This window comes from Equus przewalskii, chromosome 26 (assembly GCF_037783145.1).
Source record: "Equus przewalskii isolate Varuska chromosome 26, EquPr2, whole genome shotgun sequence".
Taxonomy (NCBI): Eukaryota; Metazoa; Chordata; class Mammalia; order Perissodactyla; family Equidae; genus Equus; species Equus przewalskii.
Window position 1 is genome coordinate 25,043,048 of NC_091856.1, and position 20,702 is coordinate 25,063,749.

Here is a 20,702-nt window from a genome sequence, read left to right on the forward strand (position 1 = left end):
AACAAAAAACCAAACTTAAATGTCCTAGTCCCAACCATGACATAGATTCCCTGTGTGATTTCAATCAGCCAGAAAGATGAGTGACTGAGAAGGTCATGGCTGTGAAATCGTCTTACTTGGGCTCTTTATGAGCATGGGATGGACAAACTGAGACGGCCGTCCCACCGCCTTACCCATTGTTAAACCAGCTCGGAAACCACCAGCCCTTCTGAGCGCTGCTGCCCCCAACTTCCGGGTTTCTAAGGAGTGAAAAAGAAGACAACCAATTTTAGAAAATGAGGCAGTCCCAAACTAGGGAGTTCCCAAACACTTCTGATGGCAGAAACCACTCAAAATTTTTTTTTTATTTTAAACTACCAGTTTGTAAAACAGACAGAAGTGAAGATACTGTAGCTGAATCAGAGAAGATGGACCTGACACTACCTGGACCTCCCCTCCCTTGAGTGGCCCCCAGAACGTAAATCATCATCCAGGGAGCCCTTGAAAAGAAAGAAGCAGTGAGAAAGAATGACAAGGTGGGGGCATTGAGACGTAAACTGAGCCCTGGGCTGCCACTTACTAGTTGTGTGACCGGGATAGGACATTTTCCCTCTCTGAATCTCAATTTTCTGCTCTGAAAAGTCAGATAATAATAATGATAATAAACCTACCATGAAGGTAGACTAAATGAAAAGGCCTGCATACATTCACAATTACTCTAACAAGCTGTAATCTTAATAAAGAAAAATAAACCCAGTGCACATTTCCAAGAATGATCTCTTCTGCTAAACTAGGCAAACTCGGGGCGCTACAAAGGTCAGCAGTGACAGCCTTGGGAAATCTGAATGTCTCTGAACCAGAAACTCAGGAAACTGTAGTCAGAAGCCACCTTGGCTACCCACACACAGAAGTTTCCACACTCTTTCAGTGTGAGAGTTTCTCCAAGGTCAAGGTCGGGGCATTCTGGAGGAGGAAAACACAAGGAACCCAGGAGATGCAACGCCCTCCGTTTGGACAAATAAGGCATGAACGGATGTAATAATACTAAGAAACCTGTTTTAAAGCCCCTATACTTTTAGGAAGTAGTTGAGGTGGATGGTTTACTGTTATGGTGTGGTTACAATAAAGAGGGAAACGACACAAGAATAAACAAAAGGGGACAGAAAAAGAAACAGTCTCTCAGGTAGTTATTTTCATATGACCTTGTTCATCGCAGCCACTCATGAGAATAAAGGTTTTACCTTTATTTTCACTTATGGCTGAGATATTGACTGAGTGGGTTTGGACAAATCGCCAAGATCCCACGGCATTTTGCAAGCATAAAAGCCCAGATTTAACACCAGGGGATAAATTATATCAGAAATGAGGCTGGGGAAAGTACAAGCAGTTAAGCACAACACTTTGCTCTGGCAACCAAGCCAAAGATAGAAAAATGAAGGCTTATATAGTTCTCACTGCATTTAATAATTATAGTAATAACAATAATACACATACTGTTCATCAGGAGACCCAAATATTTTCATGATCCTTTATCTCAAAGACAGTTCTTGCAAGGGTCTTTATACAACATGTACTGGGCAGCATAAAGGACAATATCTACCCTGATTCTTTTAATCAGCAAGGCAAGAATGTTCTCCAAATGACACCACTTAAAGAGACCCTTGATGAGAAGCAAGGACAAAACACAAGTGGTGGTTCTATAAACACAGGTCTAGGGGGCCAGGGGAATGTGGTCCAGATCTCTGGGAACCGGCCCCCAACTTTGACCAGAGCTCCACCACCAGCTGCCACGTTAAGAATGGTCTGTAGGTGGGTAAGAGTGGATGTGGGACCATCCCATAGACATCTAGAATTCAAAGCACTTACTTTGAGTGATAGATCCACAAGAAAGAGCCTTCTGGGCTAAAAGGAAATGAGAAATAAAAACACATCATGTTACTGTTAATTTGGAGAAAAGCTATTTGCAACCATTGTCATTGAAGCCCTGGGAAGAGTTGAGAGCCTGGGTTTTAGCTACCCCTGGGTTTCCACTTTCCTTTGAGACATAACCAGTGATATCAAGAGACTGGGAATTTCCACTTGCATTCACTTCAGGATCACCCAGACCAGGGGGTGGGAAGGAGGTCTCTGGAGACTCTCAAATGTTAGTTAAAAAAAAAAAAGATGCCAGCTCTCCACTGTCCAGGGGTGACTTCAGTGAGGGAGAGAAGCTCCAGAGATGGCTCACCTACTCAGAAACACCATAACCCTGCCTTCCCTCACCCGGGATTTATCTTCCTCCAGAAAAGAAGACAGTGACTACAGAGCCTAGTACCACATCCAGCTCAGAGCCTTCTAGAGAGCAGCCTCAAAAGGCATTTCTTAAGCTAACAAAGGCAGTGAGACCATCTTAAGGCACCTATGGGGCTGCGCCAGTGAATATATGACCCCTCTAGTGGACCACTTCCATTCATTCAACAGAGACTTGCTGAGCGTGATCACATGTCAAATGCTGAGACCCCATGTTGGCTAAGACAGACACAGCCCCTATTGTAACCATGGGCCCCCTAGGACCAGTTAAACGGAACTCATCTTATCCACAGAGTAATTAAGAGTGGTTTTTCAGGAACTGAGACCCCTTGTCCAGTTCAGGCCAGTTGAGACCATCAACCCATCAACTGGGCCTGTGCAAATGCCCAATAAGTGACCTTTCTGACGTCAAAAGGTTGAAAACTCATGGTAACACCACCATTTTGTGAATATGCGTCCTGAGAAGACCCATGAAGCTTGACCACGCTTGTGCAGGTCATCAGTTCCCACACTTCTCCTTACCTCCAATCATCTATGGCCACACTTCAGACTGCCCTGCCCTGCCCCGCGTCCCATAAATTTTGCCCCAAGCCCTGGATTGGGGAGACAGATCTGAGCACTGAGGCCTCCTGTCTCCTTGCAGATGGATCTAGCAATAAAGCTGATTTCTTTTCCCAAAAGCAGATGCTGTAATAATTGACTTTTTGTATGCCATCAGGTAGGAGAACCCCATTTTTGTGTGGTAACACTATGTGTCCTTGTGGCACACACAATCTAGCAGGGAAGGCAGACCTTACTGAGATAATCACACAGCTACAGGACTTCAAACTCCAAGAATGGCTACCAAAAAAAAAAAAAATTGTAAGTTTCTAGGAGCACCTAACAAAGTCCTGGAAGGCTTCCCAGAGGAGATGTTTTAGCCAAGTTCTGCAGGGTAAATAGGAGTTCAGCTGAAGAGAAAGTAGGAAGAAAGTTCCAGACAGAGTGGAAATATATGCAAAGGCCCTGAGGAAGGAAGGAGGCATTCAAATGTGCAAGAAAATAAAAGATAAGTAGCCAGAGGCCAGATCTTGCTGGGATCTGCTGGGGATTTTGCCTTTGAAGGGTTTTAAGCAGGGGAGGGAAGCAGTCTTATTTGCATCCAAAAAAGGTCACTGGAGAATAGATGACGTACACTGTGAGCCTCTTAGGAGGTGATGGCAGTGGTCCAGGCACAGATCAAGGCAGCCTTGGAGATGGAGGGAGAGAAGTGCCCTGACTTGAGAGACAGTTCTGGGGTAAAGTGACAGGATCTGTCATAGAGGATTACCCCACTGTCAGTGCAGGGAAGCTGTGCCCGAATGCTAAGGCTGACTTGCTCACTTCTCCGCCCTGTGAATAAAAGGGATGTAGCCTGGTAGAAAGAGTTCTGGAGTTCGGCTAAGGCACCTGCCCTGGCTCGGTCCCTGCTGGCCCCAGCTCTCTCATCTCTGAAAAAAATAAATGACCAATAGTTGTTTCAGACTCTGCCAAGGCTCTTTAACCTCTTATCCCTCCTCCTGCTGGGGGTCCAAATCTCCTTGTAGGAATAAAACGTAAGCTGTTTCAGCACCTACGGTTTCCCCTCTGAGCTCAGCACTCATGGACCACGCTCTAAAGTTCCCTGTTTCTATATCGATTCTGACAATATTCATAATAGCTAACACTTGGCCAGGCACTATTCTAAGCAACTGACATGTATCAGCTCATTGAATCCTCACAACCATCAATGAAGTGGCTTCTATGCTTCCTCATCCTACAGAGGCTCAGAGGCATTAGGTGATTTGCCCAAGGTCACACTGCTAAGTGAGGAGCAGAACCAGTATTTGAACCTGAGGAATCTGACTCCAGATCCTACAAGTGGGGGAAGGGAGAAGGGAAAGAAGAGAAGAGGGAGGGTCCACCCCAACCCAGCACTCAGACCCCCACCTGGCACTCAGGGCACCAATTTGTAGGTTCACGCTCACCACCTTGTCACATCTCTTTAATAATCCCTCCTTTTTCTCCTCCCCCTCCTCTCCCGGAATCCTGCAACATCTCAGCCGTCAGAGCAATATCCACGCTGCAGTGTATGGCATTTAACATGTATTCATCCTTCCAGGCACAGCTCAAATGCTACCTCTGCTGTGCCTTCCTTGATCCGATCCTAACCCAGTGCCCGGCAGATAGTAGATGCTCAACAAATCTTCCTAAATGAAGGCAAAAATAGATCCCCCTCTAAGCCAAATGTCAAGTTTTACCTCCCGGAACTGTCACAGTTCCTTTTCTCTACCTCTGATACCCTCCCTCTACTTCGTATCATTGGTTATTTACACACACGTCTTCTTGCTCCATCTAGACCAGAACCCCTTGAGGGGAGGAGTTGTGCTTGGCTCCTATTGTATCCCTCACAGCACTCGGACAGACAAGTAGCGCGAGGAGTCCCAGGCGACGGATGAGAAGATGTGCATTCTAGTCAGAACTTGCTCATAAATTCACTAAGTCACTTTACCTATTTGGTCTCCACTTCGTCACTTGAAAAATGGGAATCCCTTGACTAAAGGAAGGAGTGTGCAGTGGGTAAGTGAATGGGCTGCAGTCAGACAGCCCTGGACGTAAGTCCTCCTGAAAATGTGACCTTGAACATTAACACTGACATTGTGGAGACTCTGTTCCTCATCTAGAAACTTGGGCTAATATTTACATTGCCGGGCTATCGCAGAGCTGGAGGAATGCATGGTGCAGTTCCTGGCACCTGCCAACACTCAATAAGTAGTAGCTGCTAGCATCGTAATTGCCATCAACTTCATTATTATTTTATCAGAACTTTTAAAGTTTCCTCCAGCTCTAAATTTCTACGATTTTTTTTTTGTATCCAGCCTCACAGCAAACACTGTCCTGGATGACATTCTTTAAGGACGCTCTTCTCACAACAGTTCTCTGTCCTCATCAGTTGATGTGTTTGATTGGGTTATTTAAAAATCCTTTTTAGTTCAGTGCTGTCTACCTGTCTAAGGTTTGTGCCCTTAGTTCACCTCAAACCATTACAAGGCCAATGCACAAGGTGGCAAAGGGTCTGCTGCCTTTTTAAGCCTTTTGAAGACGTTCAAGTAGCTTCCTCATATTGAAGAATGATGTGGTCACAGTCTAAGTGCCAGACGATGGCCCCTAAGAGCGCCCGAACTGCTGTGGCTACTGTGCAGAGATGTGCCCAGCACTGCAGAATGACCCTCATTATGGGAGGTCAGTGCCAAAATGCACATCTGTGCCTTTGGCTCCCATATTTTAATTCTGTGACTACCCAAAATCTGGAAGTACAACCTTGGCTGAGATTCACAACACCAAGGTTAGGCAGTCAAGCCTTCAGAGCTTGAAGGTTATCCACACAAGCATTTCAACTCAGGGCAGGAACCCCAAAGGGTGCTTCTTGCTCTGTTGGATTCTCCCCACTGCTAGAGCTCTTCCTTCTATTTGCCCAAATTCCCTGTCCTGTTCTGCCCTCTGGGGCAGATGATGAGGTGACGATGCAGCTAGCATTTACTGAGAGCTCATTAAGTCTGAGGCTTTGCCCTAAGTGCTTCATACACCATAACTTATTTAATCCTCCCAACAACCCTATGAAGCAGGTACTATTACTATCTCCATCTTTAAAGATAGGGAAACTGAGGAACAGAGTGGTTGAGTAACTTGCCCAAGGTCACAGAGGAGGTAAGTGGTAGCACAGGACCAGCCCCAGACAGCCTAGCTCCAGACTCCAGCAAGGAAATTTCCTCAGCCCTCAAGTACCAAAGGAAGACCCTGCACACAACTCTGAGTCATCCGTCTTTCCTTTGGACTAAATACCCTCGGTTTCCTCAGTTTGAAAGAGCTGGTTTCTAGACCTCTTTAACTTGGTCACACTCTAGCTGGCTGTGTTTTCTTAAAATGAGTTGTTCAGAATGCAACAGAATGACACTCTGGAAGTGGTTAGATCTATGCAGCACCCTAGGTAACAACAGCCCCCATGTTGTAAAGAGTCCTCCTTCTACTGATGGACCAAAAGGTGCAGATCCTTTTTTAGTAGCCAGGATGGTCCTGCTGGGTCATCAAATCTCAGAATTTAAAAACTGAAAGAGATATTCAAATGTTAATCCAGGCCATCATCTTGCACTTGGGGGCTAGTAAAACACTTCACCATGAAAATATTAATGGTGCTGTAGGGGAGCAGAATTTGCCACTCCAAAATGTGTCCCCTTGGCTTGAGGATCATTTTGGCTGATCATTTTTAAGAACAAAGACTCAGGAAGAAAGTTTAACCTTCCCCTTAACTGCCTAGAAGAATTTAAGATGGAAGGCCTATTCCAAGAAGCATAGATAACCATAACATGACATGAACTAGGTGTGGAAGACAGGGAGGAACCTGGGAAGAACATTTGATCAAAGGCCTCTCTGTTCCTAGATGGCCCAATAAACATTTGTTTACCAAATATTAATTCTTTTCATCTTCCAGTAAATTGCCTCCTTTCCTTTGAAGGCCCAGCTCCCTGCCCCCTTCTCCTTAGTCCAGAATGATATGTATATCTCATTTTGCCCACCTCTGGAATTTCTCATGCTTATATGACATCTCCATGTGCACCTATTGAACTTTGTTTGATTTTTCTCCTGTTAACCTGCCTTATGTCATTTTAATTATTCAACCAGCCATAAGGCCTCTTGGTCTTGAACCAAGAGGACAAGAGGGGAATTTGCCCCTCCCCCGCAGTGCCAAGACAGGTCTCCCTGCCCAGAGTTGGACTTTTTGAACGAAAGGCTGAACTGCACCAGCACCTTAAGTCAAAGGCATCATGCATCTTTTGTAGCTGCTTGCAAAGGTTTCTTTCTGTCAGAAGCCTCTCCAGCTGGAATCTCTGAGGCATTGTAGTTTCCAAAAGCACAGAAGCAGCTCTTGCATTTGGGGTGAATCACGGATGAATTTGAAAACTCAGAAATGTTTAATTCATTTTGCTTTCCAGAGTTAAAAAAACAAAACAAAACACCCCCAAGTTTTAGCCAGGCACAAATGAATCACCAGCGATTCAGTATACTTTGCAGCAAAAGTCAAGAACTTGAGTTGCTCCTTGAAACTCTGCAAATATCTTAGGATTGCAAAAAGCAGGGTGGATTTCTCATAGAATTCAGGGTGGTCTGAAATTTCTTCAGGTACTTTCCATGTCTGCTCATATGAATAATTTAAAATTACATTTTGGACTAAATATGATCTTCCTGTTTCTGGATCTAGCCTACCCAGAACTGCAAAGGTACAAAAATCAAGACATTAGGAACATGGCAGGAAGGAAGATAATTAATTAGCCAGGAGGTACTTGGAGAGCTAACCATTTTAAAGACAGTCTAAGAGTCAGGGATACAGCAAGGGAGGAATCCCTTCTTTATGGTCTCAGCGAATCCTAATTTTAATTCAACCTGGTGACTTGGTGAATACCAGGAGATTAGAGTCAAAGCCATACTTTCATCAGCATCATTTCATCATGTTTCATAATTACCTGTTGATGTATTCCCAAAACACAACAATTACAGTTGAGACAACCAGCATTGACAGAATCATTTTTCCTTTGACGTTCATTATTTTCTCCTGGGAAAAAAAGAAGGAGGGGGAGAATAGATTAAATAAATCCAGAGCAAGATAATGGTTTGTAACAAATAATTCTACCTATATTTTCTCTAAAAGGACACGTTTATAAATATTTAACTAGAGCTAAGCAGTGTTCTATCTTAAATTGCGGACATCTGCACTGGCAAATTAGGTCACTTCAAGGAATTCACAGGGCAGCCTGTGTTGGAAAGGATGCTGAGGCCACTTTGAGGCTCAGAAGGAAAGTATCCTGACTGATCATGAGGTCCACTATGGATGTGGGAGCATGAGGGAGTCACTGTAAATGGTTCCCATGGACCCCAGCTGCCTCCGACTCACATCGCCCCAGCTGTTGGCACGGGACAGAGGTGAACTATCCATTCCCCAGCTCTGCAGCCCTCGATATACTGACTCCATGCCCCATCCTCAGACTGGAAAATGACCCCAGTCCTTTACAGTCTAGGCTCACCCACTTTCCAGCCCCATCCAGCTTTTCCCCACCCCACCCACAAGGAAACAGACAATTGGCACACAGTAGGTGAATGAATATTTCTTTTCTTTTTTTAAAAAATTTTTTATTGAATTAATGATAGGTTACAATCTTGTGAAATTTCAGTTGTACATTGTTGTCTGTCAGTCGTGTTGCAGGTGCACCCCTTCACCCTTTGTGCCCACCCCTGACCCCCCCTTTCCCCTGGTAGCCACTAATCTGTTCTCTTTGTCCACATGTTTAAATTCCTCATATGAGAGGAGTCATACAGAGATTGTTCTTCTCTATCTGGCTTATTTCACTTAACATAATTCCCTCAAGGTCCATCCATGTTGTTGCAAATGGGACGATTTTGTTCTTTTTTATGGCTGAGTAGTATTCCATTGTATATATATACCACATCTTTTTTATCCAATCATCAGTTGATGGGCACTTAGGTTGCTTCCATGTCTTGGCTATTGTAAATAATGCTGCAATGAACATTGGGGAGCATGGGACTTTTGGAATTGCTGACTTCAAGCTCTTTGGGTAGATACCCAGTAGTGGGATAGCTGGATCGTATGGTAGTTCTATTTTTAATTTTTTGAGGAATCTCCATACTGTTTTCCATAGTGGCTGCACCAGTTTGCATTCCCACCGGCAGTGTATGAGGGTTCCTTTTTCTCCACAACTTCTCCAACATTTGTTACTATTTGTTTCAGTTATTTTTGTCATTCTAATGGGTGTAAGGTGATATCTTAGTGTAGTTTTGATTTGCATTTCCCTGATGATCAGCGATGATGAGCATCTTTTCATGTGCCTATTGGCCATCCGTATATCTTCTTTGCTGATTTGGGATTTTTCTTGTTTGTTAAGATGTGCCTGAATTGCATTGAATTTTCCTCTTAATACAGCTTTTGCTGTATCCCATATGAGTTGGTACGGCATGTTATCATTTTCATTTGTCTCCAGGTATTTTTTGATTTCTTCTTTAATTTCTTCAAGGATCCATTGCTTGTTCAATAGCATATTGTTTAGTCTCCACATCCTTGTGCCTTTCTCAGCTTTTTTCTTGTTATTAATTTCTAGCTTTATAGCATTATGATCAGAGAAGATGCTTGTTATTATTTCAATTTTTTTAAATTTGTAGAGGCTTGCCTTGTTTCCCAACATATAGTCTATCCTTGAGAATGTTCCATGCGTGCTTGAGAAGAATGTGTATTCGGTTGTTTTTGGATGGACTGTTCTATATATGTCTATTAAGTCCAACTGTTTTAGCTTTTCGTTTAGCTCCATTGTTTCTTTGTTGATTTTCTGTCTGGATGATCTGTCCATTGATGTGAGTGGGGTGTTGAGGTCCCCTACTATTATTGTGTTATTTTTGATATCTTCTTTTAAGTCTGTTAATAGTTGCTTTATGAAGTTTGGTGCTGCTGTGTTGGATGTGTAGATACTTATAACTGTTATTTCTTCTTGATGAAGTGTCCCTTTGATCATTATATATTGGCCCTCTGTGTCTCTCTTTACCTGCCTTATCTTGAAGTCTGTTTTGTCTGATATAAGCATTGCGACACCTGCTTTCTTTGTTTGCCATTAGCTTGGAGTATTGTCTTCCACCCCTTCACTCTGAGCCTGTGTTTGTCCTTGGAGCTGAGGAGTGTTTCCTGGAGGCAACAAATTGTTGGATCTTATTGTTTAATCCATTTTGCCACTCTGTGTCTTTTTATTGGAGAGTTCAATCCATTTACATTGAGGGTGAGTACTGATGCCTGAGGGCTTAATGCTGTCATTCTGTTGCTCGTTTCCTGGTTTTCCTGTGTTTTCTTTGTTTCTCATCCTGTGTGTTTTAGCCTACCCATTGACTTCTGCAATTTCTTATGCTGGGTTTCTTAGACTTTTCCTTATTTATGTTTTGTGTCTCTGTTCTGTTTTTTAGTTTAGTGGCTACCCTGAAGTTTGTATTCAGAATCTCGTGTATAACATAGTCCATTTTCTGGTGGTCTGTTACTTCCTTAGCCTAGAGTGTTTCAGTCCCTTTCCTCCTCCCCTCCTAAATTATTATTTTCATCTCTTATTCCAACCTGTGTTGTGAGTTTGTGGTTAGAGTGATAAGATTGTCTTTGCTTTGGTGATTTCCTTCCCTTTATCCTAATACTATAGTTGAATACTTGCTATCCTATTCAGATTCTATTTGTCTCCCTACTTTGTGTTTTGTGACCCCTTACTCCCTTTTTCTCTTTTTTCAGGTATGAGGATTTCTTGAGTGGCGATCTTGTGACTACAAAGTCCCTTAGCTTTTGTTTGTCTGGAAAAAATTTAATTTCTCCCTCATATCTGAAGGATATTTTTGCTGGATAGAGTATTCTTGGATGAAGATTTTTATCCTTTAAAGTTTTGAATATGTCACTCCAATCTCTCCCAGCTTGTAAGGTTTCTGTACAGAAATCCGCTGAAAGTCTGATGGGGGTTCCTTTGTAGGTTATTTTCTTCTGCCTTGCTGCCCTCAGTATCCTTTCTTTGTCACTCATTTTTGCCATTTTTACTACTGTATGCCTTGCAGTAGGTCTTTTTACATTGACAAACGTAGGAGATCTGAAAGCTTCCTCCACACACATTTCTCTCTCAATCCCTAGATTTGGGAAGTTCTCTTCTACTATTTCTTTGAGCACACTTTCTGCTCCATTTTCCTTTCCCACGCCCTCAGGAATTCTGATGATTCTTAAGTTGCATTTTCTCATTGAGTCAGCTATTTCTCTAAGATTTTCTTCAGTTTTTTTAATTCTTAGTTCTCTTTCTTCCTCTGTCTGGAGCCATTCAGCCTGTTTATCTTCAATTATGCTAATTTTCTCCTCTATGGTGTGTGTACGGGCATTCAGGGAATCTGTATTCTGTGTTATCTGATCCATTGTATTTTTCAGCTCTAGTATTTCTAATTGATTCTTGTTTATAATTTCAATCTCTTTTGTAAAGTAACTCCAGAACTCATTGACTTATTTTTCTCTATTTCCCTTTACCTCATTGAATATTTTGATGATAGCTGTTTTGAACTCCTCTTCACTTAGTTTACCCATTTCCAAGCCCTCCGGACCTACTTCTGTATTTTTATTGTTTTCCTTGTAGACTGGAGCTTTTATAAACTGCTAGATGGTAGAGGAGTGGGTTTTGCACATGCTGCTATTATTCGGCTGCAGTTACAGCCTGTCGCCACTAGATGGAGGTCTAGAGCCACACGTGCTGAGCTCTGCGCCTTCAGCCACAATGGCGGCCCGCAGCGTGGGTGGAGGGAGGAGGGACACTTTCACTCACGCCAACCTGGATTGGATCAGCTCTGGGGCCCTGGCTTGCTGGGGCTCCCCCACGCGAAAGCTTTCCCCTATTAGAGGGTTTCTGCTGCTCTGGCAGTGGGAGTCCTGGACATCTCCGGACGCGCGGCCCCTCCCCCGCTCCTTCCCGCACCCTCTGCAGCGATCCCAGTCTCTACGGGCGCGAGCGCAGTTCTCTCCTACCCCGTTCCAGCTCCTCCGAGGGCAGCTCCAGCCTCTCCACCTTCCGTCCTTTGGCTGCTGTGGGTCTCTGACGATTTCTGTTATTAGGATTTTGTTTTGGTTGGAAAGCAGTTGCTCTTTTTGGTTGCAATTTGGAGGGGAGAGAGTCCCGGATAAGCTCACGCCGCCATGTTGCTGACGTCCTGAACGAACATTTCTTGATTGCTGCATGAAATTGTGGTTGAAGGGGGAGGGATGCCGGGTGGGGAATAACAGGTTGGGAAACACTGTAACTTGGGTGGGCAGGGAAGGCCTTGCTGGGGAGGTGACTTTCAAGCTTCCCCAGGGATGAAGACTGGAGGGAAAAGGATAAAAAGCACTGTGACAAGAGACAAGAATATTTCGGGAACAGCATTGTAACAGGCTGACAGGAGGGAAAGCTTCTTATGTTTGGGGGGAAAAATCTGAACAAGAAAAAAATACTGAAATTCTCTCACCTCAGTGTGGCTGGATTAAGGGAGGGGTGGTGGTGGTCTGCAGTCAGAGGGTGGGCAGGGGCAGACAGCCTGGAAAGGCGTGGAAAGAGGGGTGGGGAGTCACAGAGGCATCTGAAGCTGGAGAATCATCTGATCCAACTTCATTCACAGAGACTCACCTGGGTGCTGAGGTGTGGAGAGTGGAAAAGGGGACAAGGGCAGACATGAGGAGGTGAGGCAGCAGACTATTCTAGTGGCCAAAAAGAGGGGATGGCCTGTGCTAAGAAGGTAGCTTAATTCAAAATATACTTTGGAGAGAGGATTTGGCTGGTAATTTTTTTTTTTTTTTTTTTTGAGAAAGATTAGCCCTGAGCTAACCTTTGCTGCCATCCTCCTCTTTTTGCTGAGGAAGACTGGCCCTGAGCTAACATCCATGGCCATCTTCCTCTATTTTATATGTGAGACACCTACCACACCATGTCTTGCCAAGTGGTACCATGTCCGCACCCGGGATCCAAACCGGCAAACCCTGGGCTGCCGAAGCTGAACGTGTAAACTTAACCAGTGCGCCACCAGGCCGGCCCCTGGCTGGTAATTTTGACATCAGGGATGAGGGAGGGAAAGAAGCAAGGTTTCTGTTTAAGTGGGTAGGCTGTAGCATTTCCGCAGATGGAGTGGAGGGAGAGCAGGTTTGGGGCATAAGAATCATGAATTCCCTGTTGGACATGTTAAGGTCGAGGAGTGTGTGAACCCCTAAATGGAGATGATGAGCAGGCAAGTGGACATTCAAGTCTGAAGTTCATTGGAGAGGTGTGGGGGGGGGGCATGCAATTGAAGGCATTGTCTGTGGACCATGGACAGTATTTAACGTGAAGGGGATGAATTCTATTGCTTAGGGAGAGAATGTAGAGAAAGGAAAAAAAAAGGGAAGAGGGCCCTCAGCTGAAGAAAACATGCAGAGGTAGGCTAGAGGAGGAGAGGGGAAGGAGAGGTCCAGGAGGTGGGAGGAAAACCAAGAACACGGACACCTGGAAGCCAAGAGGGGAGAATGGCCAGCTGTGCCATTCATCAAATGCCATTGCCTTTGTGAAGCCATTTCCCACCCTACCCTCACCACCAGTGAAGAGTCCCTTCTCTCCTTGGGGTACCCCATCACTCTGTTCACATTGCGATACACATCGCTTTGGGAGGTGGCTCACATGGGAACATCTGCATATGGCTCTCTCTCCTCTACTGGTTAATTTGAGCTTCCTGAAGGAAGGAGGGATGTCCTATTCAACCCTGGACCACTCGTGCCCCACACAGAGCAGGTGAAGCCCTCCATAAATGTTTGGTGAGTGAATGAAATAAGATGAGAATGACACTGAAATTTGTCCCTTCAGGGGACAGATTATTTTCCAATTCTTTTCAAAGAACCTTCTTAGATTGAGTCTAGTCTTGGATCTCATGTGCTACATTGCTTTTTATTATTAAATCCAGTTAAAGAAGAGAAAGGACAGGATTATCAGCATTGACACTCTATTCCTCCTTACCTAGAAAGTGAGCTCTGTTTGGAACTGGAAAAGCCACGGCTGAACTCAGTTTCATAACTCAACCTCCAGCTTTTGGATACAACTATGACGGGGGTACTCCAGAGACCTCAAGAAGATGGGCCTGCTGGACCCCATGTAAATCTCAGTCTCGAGCTTCTCTGTGAATACCTCCTGAGCCGGCACATGTGGCCCGGGGCCCATGACAAAGTCAAAATATGCAGATGGCTGCATGCAGCTCGGCCCCACTGCTGGAAAAGCCACCATAGTGCTATGTCAATAGCACTAGCATTGAGTGCTAGAAAAGTCCCAGTTTGGGAGCAAATAGATCTGTATGGAGACCACAGCCACCTCTCCACGCTGGTGTCTTCACTCCCAGAGAAGTGTGGATGGTGATAAAACACATGATCTTTGGAATGATGTGGGAATTTTAGTCCCAACTCTGACACACACAAAACTGGGTAACTCCGAACGTGTGGCCGTTCCTCATCTGAGACTCCAAAAAGCTCTGAAAACTGAAAGACTTTTTGTAACTCAGTTAACATCAAAGCCCTAAATGACGTGAGGCTATTTATAATCTTTATCCCACTTAGTGAGACTGTTTCAACATTTCTTTGCATAAATATTGATGTATTTTATTATGCGGTGCTGCTGCACTGGGGGTGTTACATAATATATGATGTATAATCTGCATCCAGAAAACTCTGAATTCCAACATTTCAGGCCCCTAGGGTTTCAGAAAAGGGACTGTGGAGCTGTAATAAATTTTATTAGGGGCTGGCCCGTGGCCAAGTGGTTAAGTTCACCCACTCCGCTTCAGCGGCCCAGGGTTTCGCTGGTTCTGATCCTGGGCGGGGACATGGCACCATTCATCAAGCCATGCTGAGGTGGCATCCCACATGCCACAGCTAGAAGGACCCACAATAAAAAATATAGAACTGTGTACCAAGGGGCTTTGGGGAGAAAAAGGAAAAATAAAATCTTTTTTTAAAAAAATCCTATTAAATTGGTTTCCTTGTCTTTAATATGGGCATAAAAATGGTGATAATTGCAAGAGATAAAGCCCATAAAATACTTACCATTGTGCCTGGCACTTTGTAACCGCTCAAAAAATGCTAGTTCTTATTACTGGTATCCATCAAATGGGATGTTGGTATCCAATGAGATAGTACAGCGCCTGGTACTTAGCAAGTGCTCAAAACCTATTTGTGGGAAAGAAAGGAGGGTTTGGAATAAGAACATGTTATACAATGAAGTGCAAATAGATGCAAATTAGGGACTCTACAGGTTTACCCATGTGTTCTGTGCTGCAGCCTGATTAAGAGCTTCTCCGAAGTGGGATGAGACTTTGATCAAGCCCAGCCCTGCTACAATACCCTGTGTGTCCTGAGGAGGTGACAGCACTGCCAGATGTGTGTCCCAAGCTTTATCAACCCCACCGGCTGAGGATCAAATGCAAATTGTTTCCCAGCATAAAAAATGTTAAAGGGAGAAACAGGCAAACTCTCATAGTGGAGAACACTAAGGCTGACATCAGGGAAAGCCAAAGTCAGACACACCTCCTAATCCCCTCTCCAAATATGCTTATGATTTCTTAATTTCAGAAGTTAGCATCAGAGGCAACTCCTGAAGCCCATTTCTTTCTGACTTCACAGATTGCTTGAATCTGCTTACTTTTTGCTGTGTCAGTTGTCTTTCTTGTTGGAGACTTACAATTGGAAGCTGCCCAAATGAGCCAATATCGCATCTGTTAGCAAAGCACTAGAAATGGGTGCGTACATGCTTCCTGGAATCTGGAATCCAGGTCTCCAGGGAAGGATGGGTTGGCAGGTGGCCAATGGATCTTTGAAAACATTTAAATTTTTCTCTCTGGACAAAAATGAGGCCTTGGCCGCCAATGTGGCCTAAAAGTCCTTCTCTTATGTGTTTGTCTCTCAGAATTTTCAAAACTATATAATTCTGAAGATTGGTGGTTGACTATCTTACCCACCATGTATGAAGCAAGAAATTGCTTCTTTTTATTCTTTTATTACAGTAATATTGGATTATAACATTATATAACTTTCAGGTGTCCATCATAATATATTTCGAATTCTGTGTAGATTACATCATGCTCACCACCCAAAGACCAATTACAATCCATCACCACACCCATGTGCCTAATCACCCCTTTCACCCTCCTCCGTCCCCCCTCACCTCTGGTAACCACTAATCCAATCTCCGTTGCTATGTATTTGTTTGTCGTTGTTTTCATCTTCTGCTCATGAGTGAGATCATATGGTATTTGACTTTCTCCCTCTGATTTATTTCACTTAGCATAGTACCCCCAAGGTCCATCCATGTTGTCACAAATGGCCAGATTTCATCATTTCTTATGGTTGAGTAGTATTCCATTGTGTATATATACCACATTTTCTTTATCCATTCGTCCCTTGATGGGCACCTAGGTTGCTTCCAAGTCTGGGCTATTGTGAACAATGCGGCAATGAACACAGGGATGCATGTATCTTTATGCATTTGTGTTTTCAAGTTCTTTGGATAAATATCCAGCTGTGGAATAGCTGGATCATATGGTAGATCTATTCTGAATTTTCTGAGGATATTCCATACTGCTTTCCATAGTGGATGCACCAGTTTGCACTCCCACCAGCAGTGTATGAGGCTTCCCTTCTCTCCATATCCTCTCCAACTCTTATTGTTTTCTGTCTTGTTAATTACAACCATTCTGACTGGAGTGAGGTGATAGTCTCATTGTAGTTTTGATTTGCATTTCCCTGATAGCTAATGATGTTGAGCATCTTTTCATGTGCCTGTTGGCCATCTGTATACTTTTTTTGGAAAAATCTCTGTTCAGACCTTTTGTCCATTTTTTAAATTGGTTGTTGGTTTTTTCGTTGTTGAGATGTATGAATTCTCTGTATATTTTGGATATTAACCCCTTATCTGATATATGGTTTGCAAATATCTTCTCCCAGTTGTTAGGTTGTCTTTTCGTTTGTTGATGGTTTCCTTTGCTGTGCAGAAGCTTTTTAGTTTGATGTAGTCCCATTTGTTTATTTTTTCTATTGTTTCTCTTGCCTGGTCAGACATGGTATTTGAAAAATATGCTGCTAAGACCAATGTTAAAGAGCATACTGCCTATGTTTTCTTCTACAATTTTCGTGGTTTCAGGTCTTACATTAAAGTCTTTAATCCATTTTGAGTTAATTTTTGTGCATGGTCTAAGATAATGGTCTACTTTCATTCTTTTGCATGTGGCTGTCCAGTTTTCCCAACGCCATTTGTTGAAGAGACTCTCCTTTCTCCATTGTATGTTCTTGGCTCCCTTGTCAAAAATTAGTTGTCCATTTATGTGTGGGTTTATTTCTGGGCTCTCAATTCTGTCCCATTGATCTGTATGTCTGTTTTTATGCCAGTACCATGCTGTTTTGGTTACTATAGCTTTGTAGTATATTGTGAAATCAGGGAGTGTGATACCTCCAGCTTTGATCTTTTTTCTCAGGATTCCTTTGGCTATTCGGGGTCTTTTGTTGTTCCATATAAATTTTAGGATTCTTTGTTCTGTTTCTGTGAAAAATGTTGTTGGAACTTTGATAGGGATTGCGTTGAACCTATAGATTGCTTTAGGAAGTATGGACATTTTAACTATGTTAATTCTTCCAATCCAAGAGCATGGAATATCTTTCCATTTCTTTGTGTCTTCTTCAATTTCTTTCAACAATGTTTTATAGTTTTCAGTGTACAGATCTTTCACCTCTTTGGTTAAGTTTATTCCTAGGTATTTTATCCTTTTTGTTGCAATTGTAAACGGGATCGTATTCTTAATTTCTCTTTCTGCTACTTCATTTTTAGTGTTTAGAAACCCAACAGATTTTTGCATGTTGATTTTGTATCCTGCAACTTGACTGTATTCATTTATTATTTCTAAAAGTGTTTTAGTGGATTCTCTGGGGTTTTCTATATATAACATCACATCATCTGCAAATAGTGACAGTTTCACTTCTTCTTTTCCAATTTGGATCCCTTTTATTTCTTTTTCTTGCCTGATTGCTCTGGCTACGTATGAAGTTGCTTCTAAATTCCCCATTTAAGGGGTAGAGCACAGAATAAGGCCCTGCCGAATATTAACACCATGTCTCATGCAGGAAAATGTAACTCCAGGTAACCTGGGGCCCACTCCTCAAAGGACCTGGTGAACGTAGCCAGGCTTGGTTCCATGGGAGCCCTCCCACCATCTCTCAGGCCCTCTTATCATGGGGCTTGTGGTTTCTCTCTGAATCCATCCTACCAACCCCAGGGGATGTTCCTGGGCCACTCCCACAACTCAGCCCCTGTAACAGTTCCCAGGTGAAACCACTCGCACACCCCTCCAGGACCGTGTGCAGATTGTGCTAACAACCTGGGGCATTTTGCAAGGCAGGGTCACCTTCCTGCTCTACCCTCCCTCTCCTCTTTTTCTGCTTCTGTTTCCCTGGAGTGTCAGACAGACATCCATGTGGCTCAGAAATTAATTCTTCCTTACCCCCTCTACCTGTCCCACACAGAACAGTACACACACATCCTTCAGAGAATCTCATAGCTCCACCCCAACTGGGCTAAGACAAGGTGTTCCTTCCAAACAGAATTCCTCTCTGAAAGGAATTCTAGTGGCCCTTGTTTTCTCCATCTCATGTCAGGAAAAAAGGTGAACGTCTCAGCTGAATAACAGAGCACTCAGGAGCCCTGGAAAAGCCATTATCTCGGGAGAACGGGAATCGGGCAGGGGGAAAGCAGTGGCAGAGGAAACCAAGCCTTCCAGCAGCCTAAAGAATCCTCCTGCTAGCCTGTGATTCCTCCCCCAGGCCCTGGACTCTGTCCCTTCCTCCCCGCAGAGCTGGCCCTGCTGGCTCAAGCCTTGGTCACTTCTGGACTACTGAGGCGGGTCAAGGATACACAGGTGCTGCAAAGGAAAATAGCAGGTAAGAAGGCGGAGGAGGGCGCAGGAACTAACTGGGTGTTAATGACCTGAGACCAAGCTCTTATCTTTAGTCCTCCACCGTAATGTTTAGATCCAGTATTCCAGGTGGAAATTAGGCCAGCCCTAAGACCCTTAAAACAGCAGTCTCAGCTGTATGGCTGGGGCACATTCTCTGAGCCTTTATTTACACATGCAAAATGGCACTACAAACACCCTCCTCATAGGGTTCTTGAAAGGACAAAAAGACAGGGTGCTTCATTGCCCAGTGGTCAGTGAATGCTCCACACATGGCAGCCACATGATGATGATGCTTTTTCCCAGGAGAGACTCAGAAATTCAGGCTCTGAAGGCAGAGCTGTGGCTTCACCTGAGAGAAGAGTCTTGGACCTCCAGGGCAGCATCACATGAAGAATGGAGGGTGAGCCCACCCCCGACACTGTGACCGTGTGATACTCAGCTCCCCTCCCCACTGCTCCCAGCTCAGGGCCCAGCTGCTCGTCACACTGGTCCCCACTGCCTGCTGCTCAAGGTGGGCAGGGAAGGAGGGTGAGGTTCACGGCTGTAGGAGACCTGCAGGTCGGCCCCAGCTCCCATACACAGCCGGCTTTCTAACCTGGGGGCACGGGTTTCTCTGGCCTCAGTCTCCCCGTCCGTGAAACAAGTCCTTCGGGCTTAACTTTCCCTGACAGGCTTTAATGATGGACCCAGGACATGGATGAAAACTCATCCACGGAGCTGGAGTCCCAGCTGACGAGGGCAGTGCACTCAGCCATGGGGGGCCCACATTGCTGCAATGGCCCGCGTGGGTTCCTGGAAGAGATGATCAAGTGATAGGACGACCAACCAATACCAGTTGAGTTGCGCCCAGAGGCCAACTTACACAGAAGCTAGTGCAGTCTAGGGTCAGGCCCCCTTGCAAGACTGGGCCTGATCTCACCATTGGGAGTGGGGGTGGGGTGGGGGTGGGGAGGGGGGTGCTGGATAAGACCCCAATGCTTCCCAGAGGCAAGGAGTGCTGTTGCCCCTGAGGGAATCACTCCAGCCTTGGTGCCTGTCCTGGGGCTGCAGATGGGGCTGAGGGACTGACCCCGCTGCCTGCACACCCACCTGGGTCCCAGTAACAACCTGCCCCAGGTGGACCTTGTTGAGCACCCAAGAGTCTCCCGTTTGATCCCCAGGAGAAGGAGCTGAACTAGACGCAGCTCTGCTCCCTGCTTAGGGGTCCTGATGACCCAGCCCTCGCAGCCACCTCGTGCCCACATCCCCCACCCCATCCAGGACCAAAGAGCTGAGTTCTCCAGCCCTATGGCCAGAGCCACCTGAGCAAGAAACTGCCAAAAGATTTACAGATGTGGCATCGCCAATAACAAGTCGTGAAGCCGAAAGAACCCTTTCTAAACTCTCAGTAATAAAAAGTAACTGCTGATTAACCAGCTAGGGGTAAAACTGATTTTTCTTTCTTTTGTCTCCATTGAAAATGTTACTACAAAAGCACTGTCAGATAAAGAGGCAGTCCAAGAGAAGGCATCCAAAATGTGGCAGGTGCAGTAAACAGCTAAGTAATACTAATCAATTTCTTATTTCACATCCTTTTATTATCATGTTGTTTTCTGGATCTCCTACTGGGAGAATTCGTCAGTTTTTGTTATCTCTTGTGCCCTCTCTTCTCATATTCTAAATATTCGCTTCCACGCCTAATACTGTATAGGCAACTTTGCATTCTTTTTCTTAAAGACGGTCCTGAAAATTGAGTAAGCTTCAGGCCCTGTAACACCTGAATGTTCCCCAACTGAGCCAGGTCAGGCCCGGGGCTAAACACAGCAGTCTCTCAGTTAACTCTCACAACGACCCTGCGAAGTCATTCTAGTATTATCCCCCTTTTACAGATAGGAAAACGGAGGCGCAGAAAGGTT

The 20,702-nt window shown here is 44.5% G+C and overlaps 1 protein-coding gene across 19 annotated transcripts in view; it reads right to left on the reverse strand.

The window, feature by feature from the left end:
• The window catches only part of GGTA1 (glycoprotein alpha-galactosyltransferase 1 (inactive)), a 71,604-nt gene that overhangs the window by 21,232 nt on the left and 29,670 nt on the right, over positions 1-20,702 (reverse strand). For 6 of the 19 annotated variants that reach the window (XM_070597039.1, XM_070597049.1, XM_070597050.1 and 3 more), the window contains 4 exons: positions 14,912-15,034; positions 7,785-7,873; positions 1,846-1,881; positions 174-239 (listed from right to left, as the gene is read on the reverse strand). In XM_070597039.1, coding sequence (XP_070453140.1) covers positions 174-239; positions 1,846-1,881; positions 7,785-7,873; positions 14,912-14,914 — 194 coding nt within the window. In that variant the 5' untranslated portion in view covers positions 14,915-15,034. Of the gene's footprint in view, positions 1-173; positions 240-1,845; positions 1,882-7,784; positions 7,874-11,848; positions 12,183-12,324; positions 12,490-14,911; positions 15,035-20,702 lie in introns of all 19 variants that reach the window. The other 13 variants (XM_070597053.1, XM_070597042.1, XM_070597048.1 and 10 more) reach the window with 6 other exon arrangements.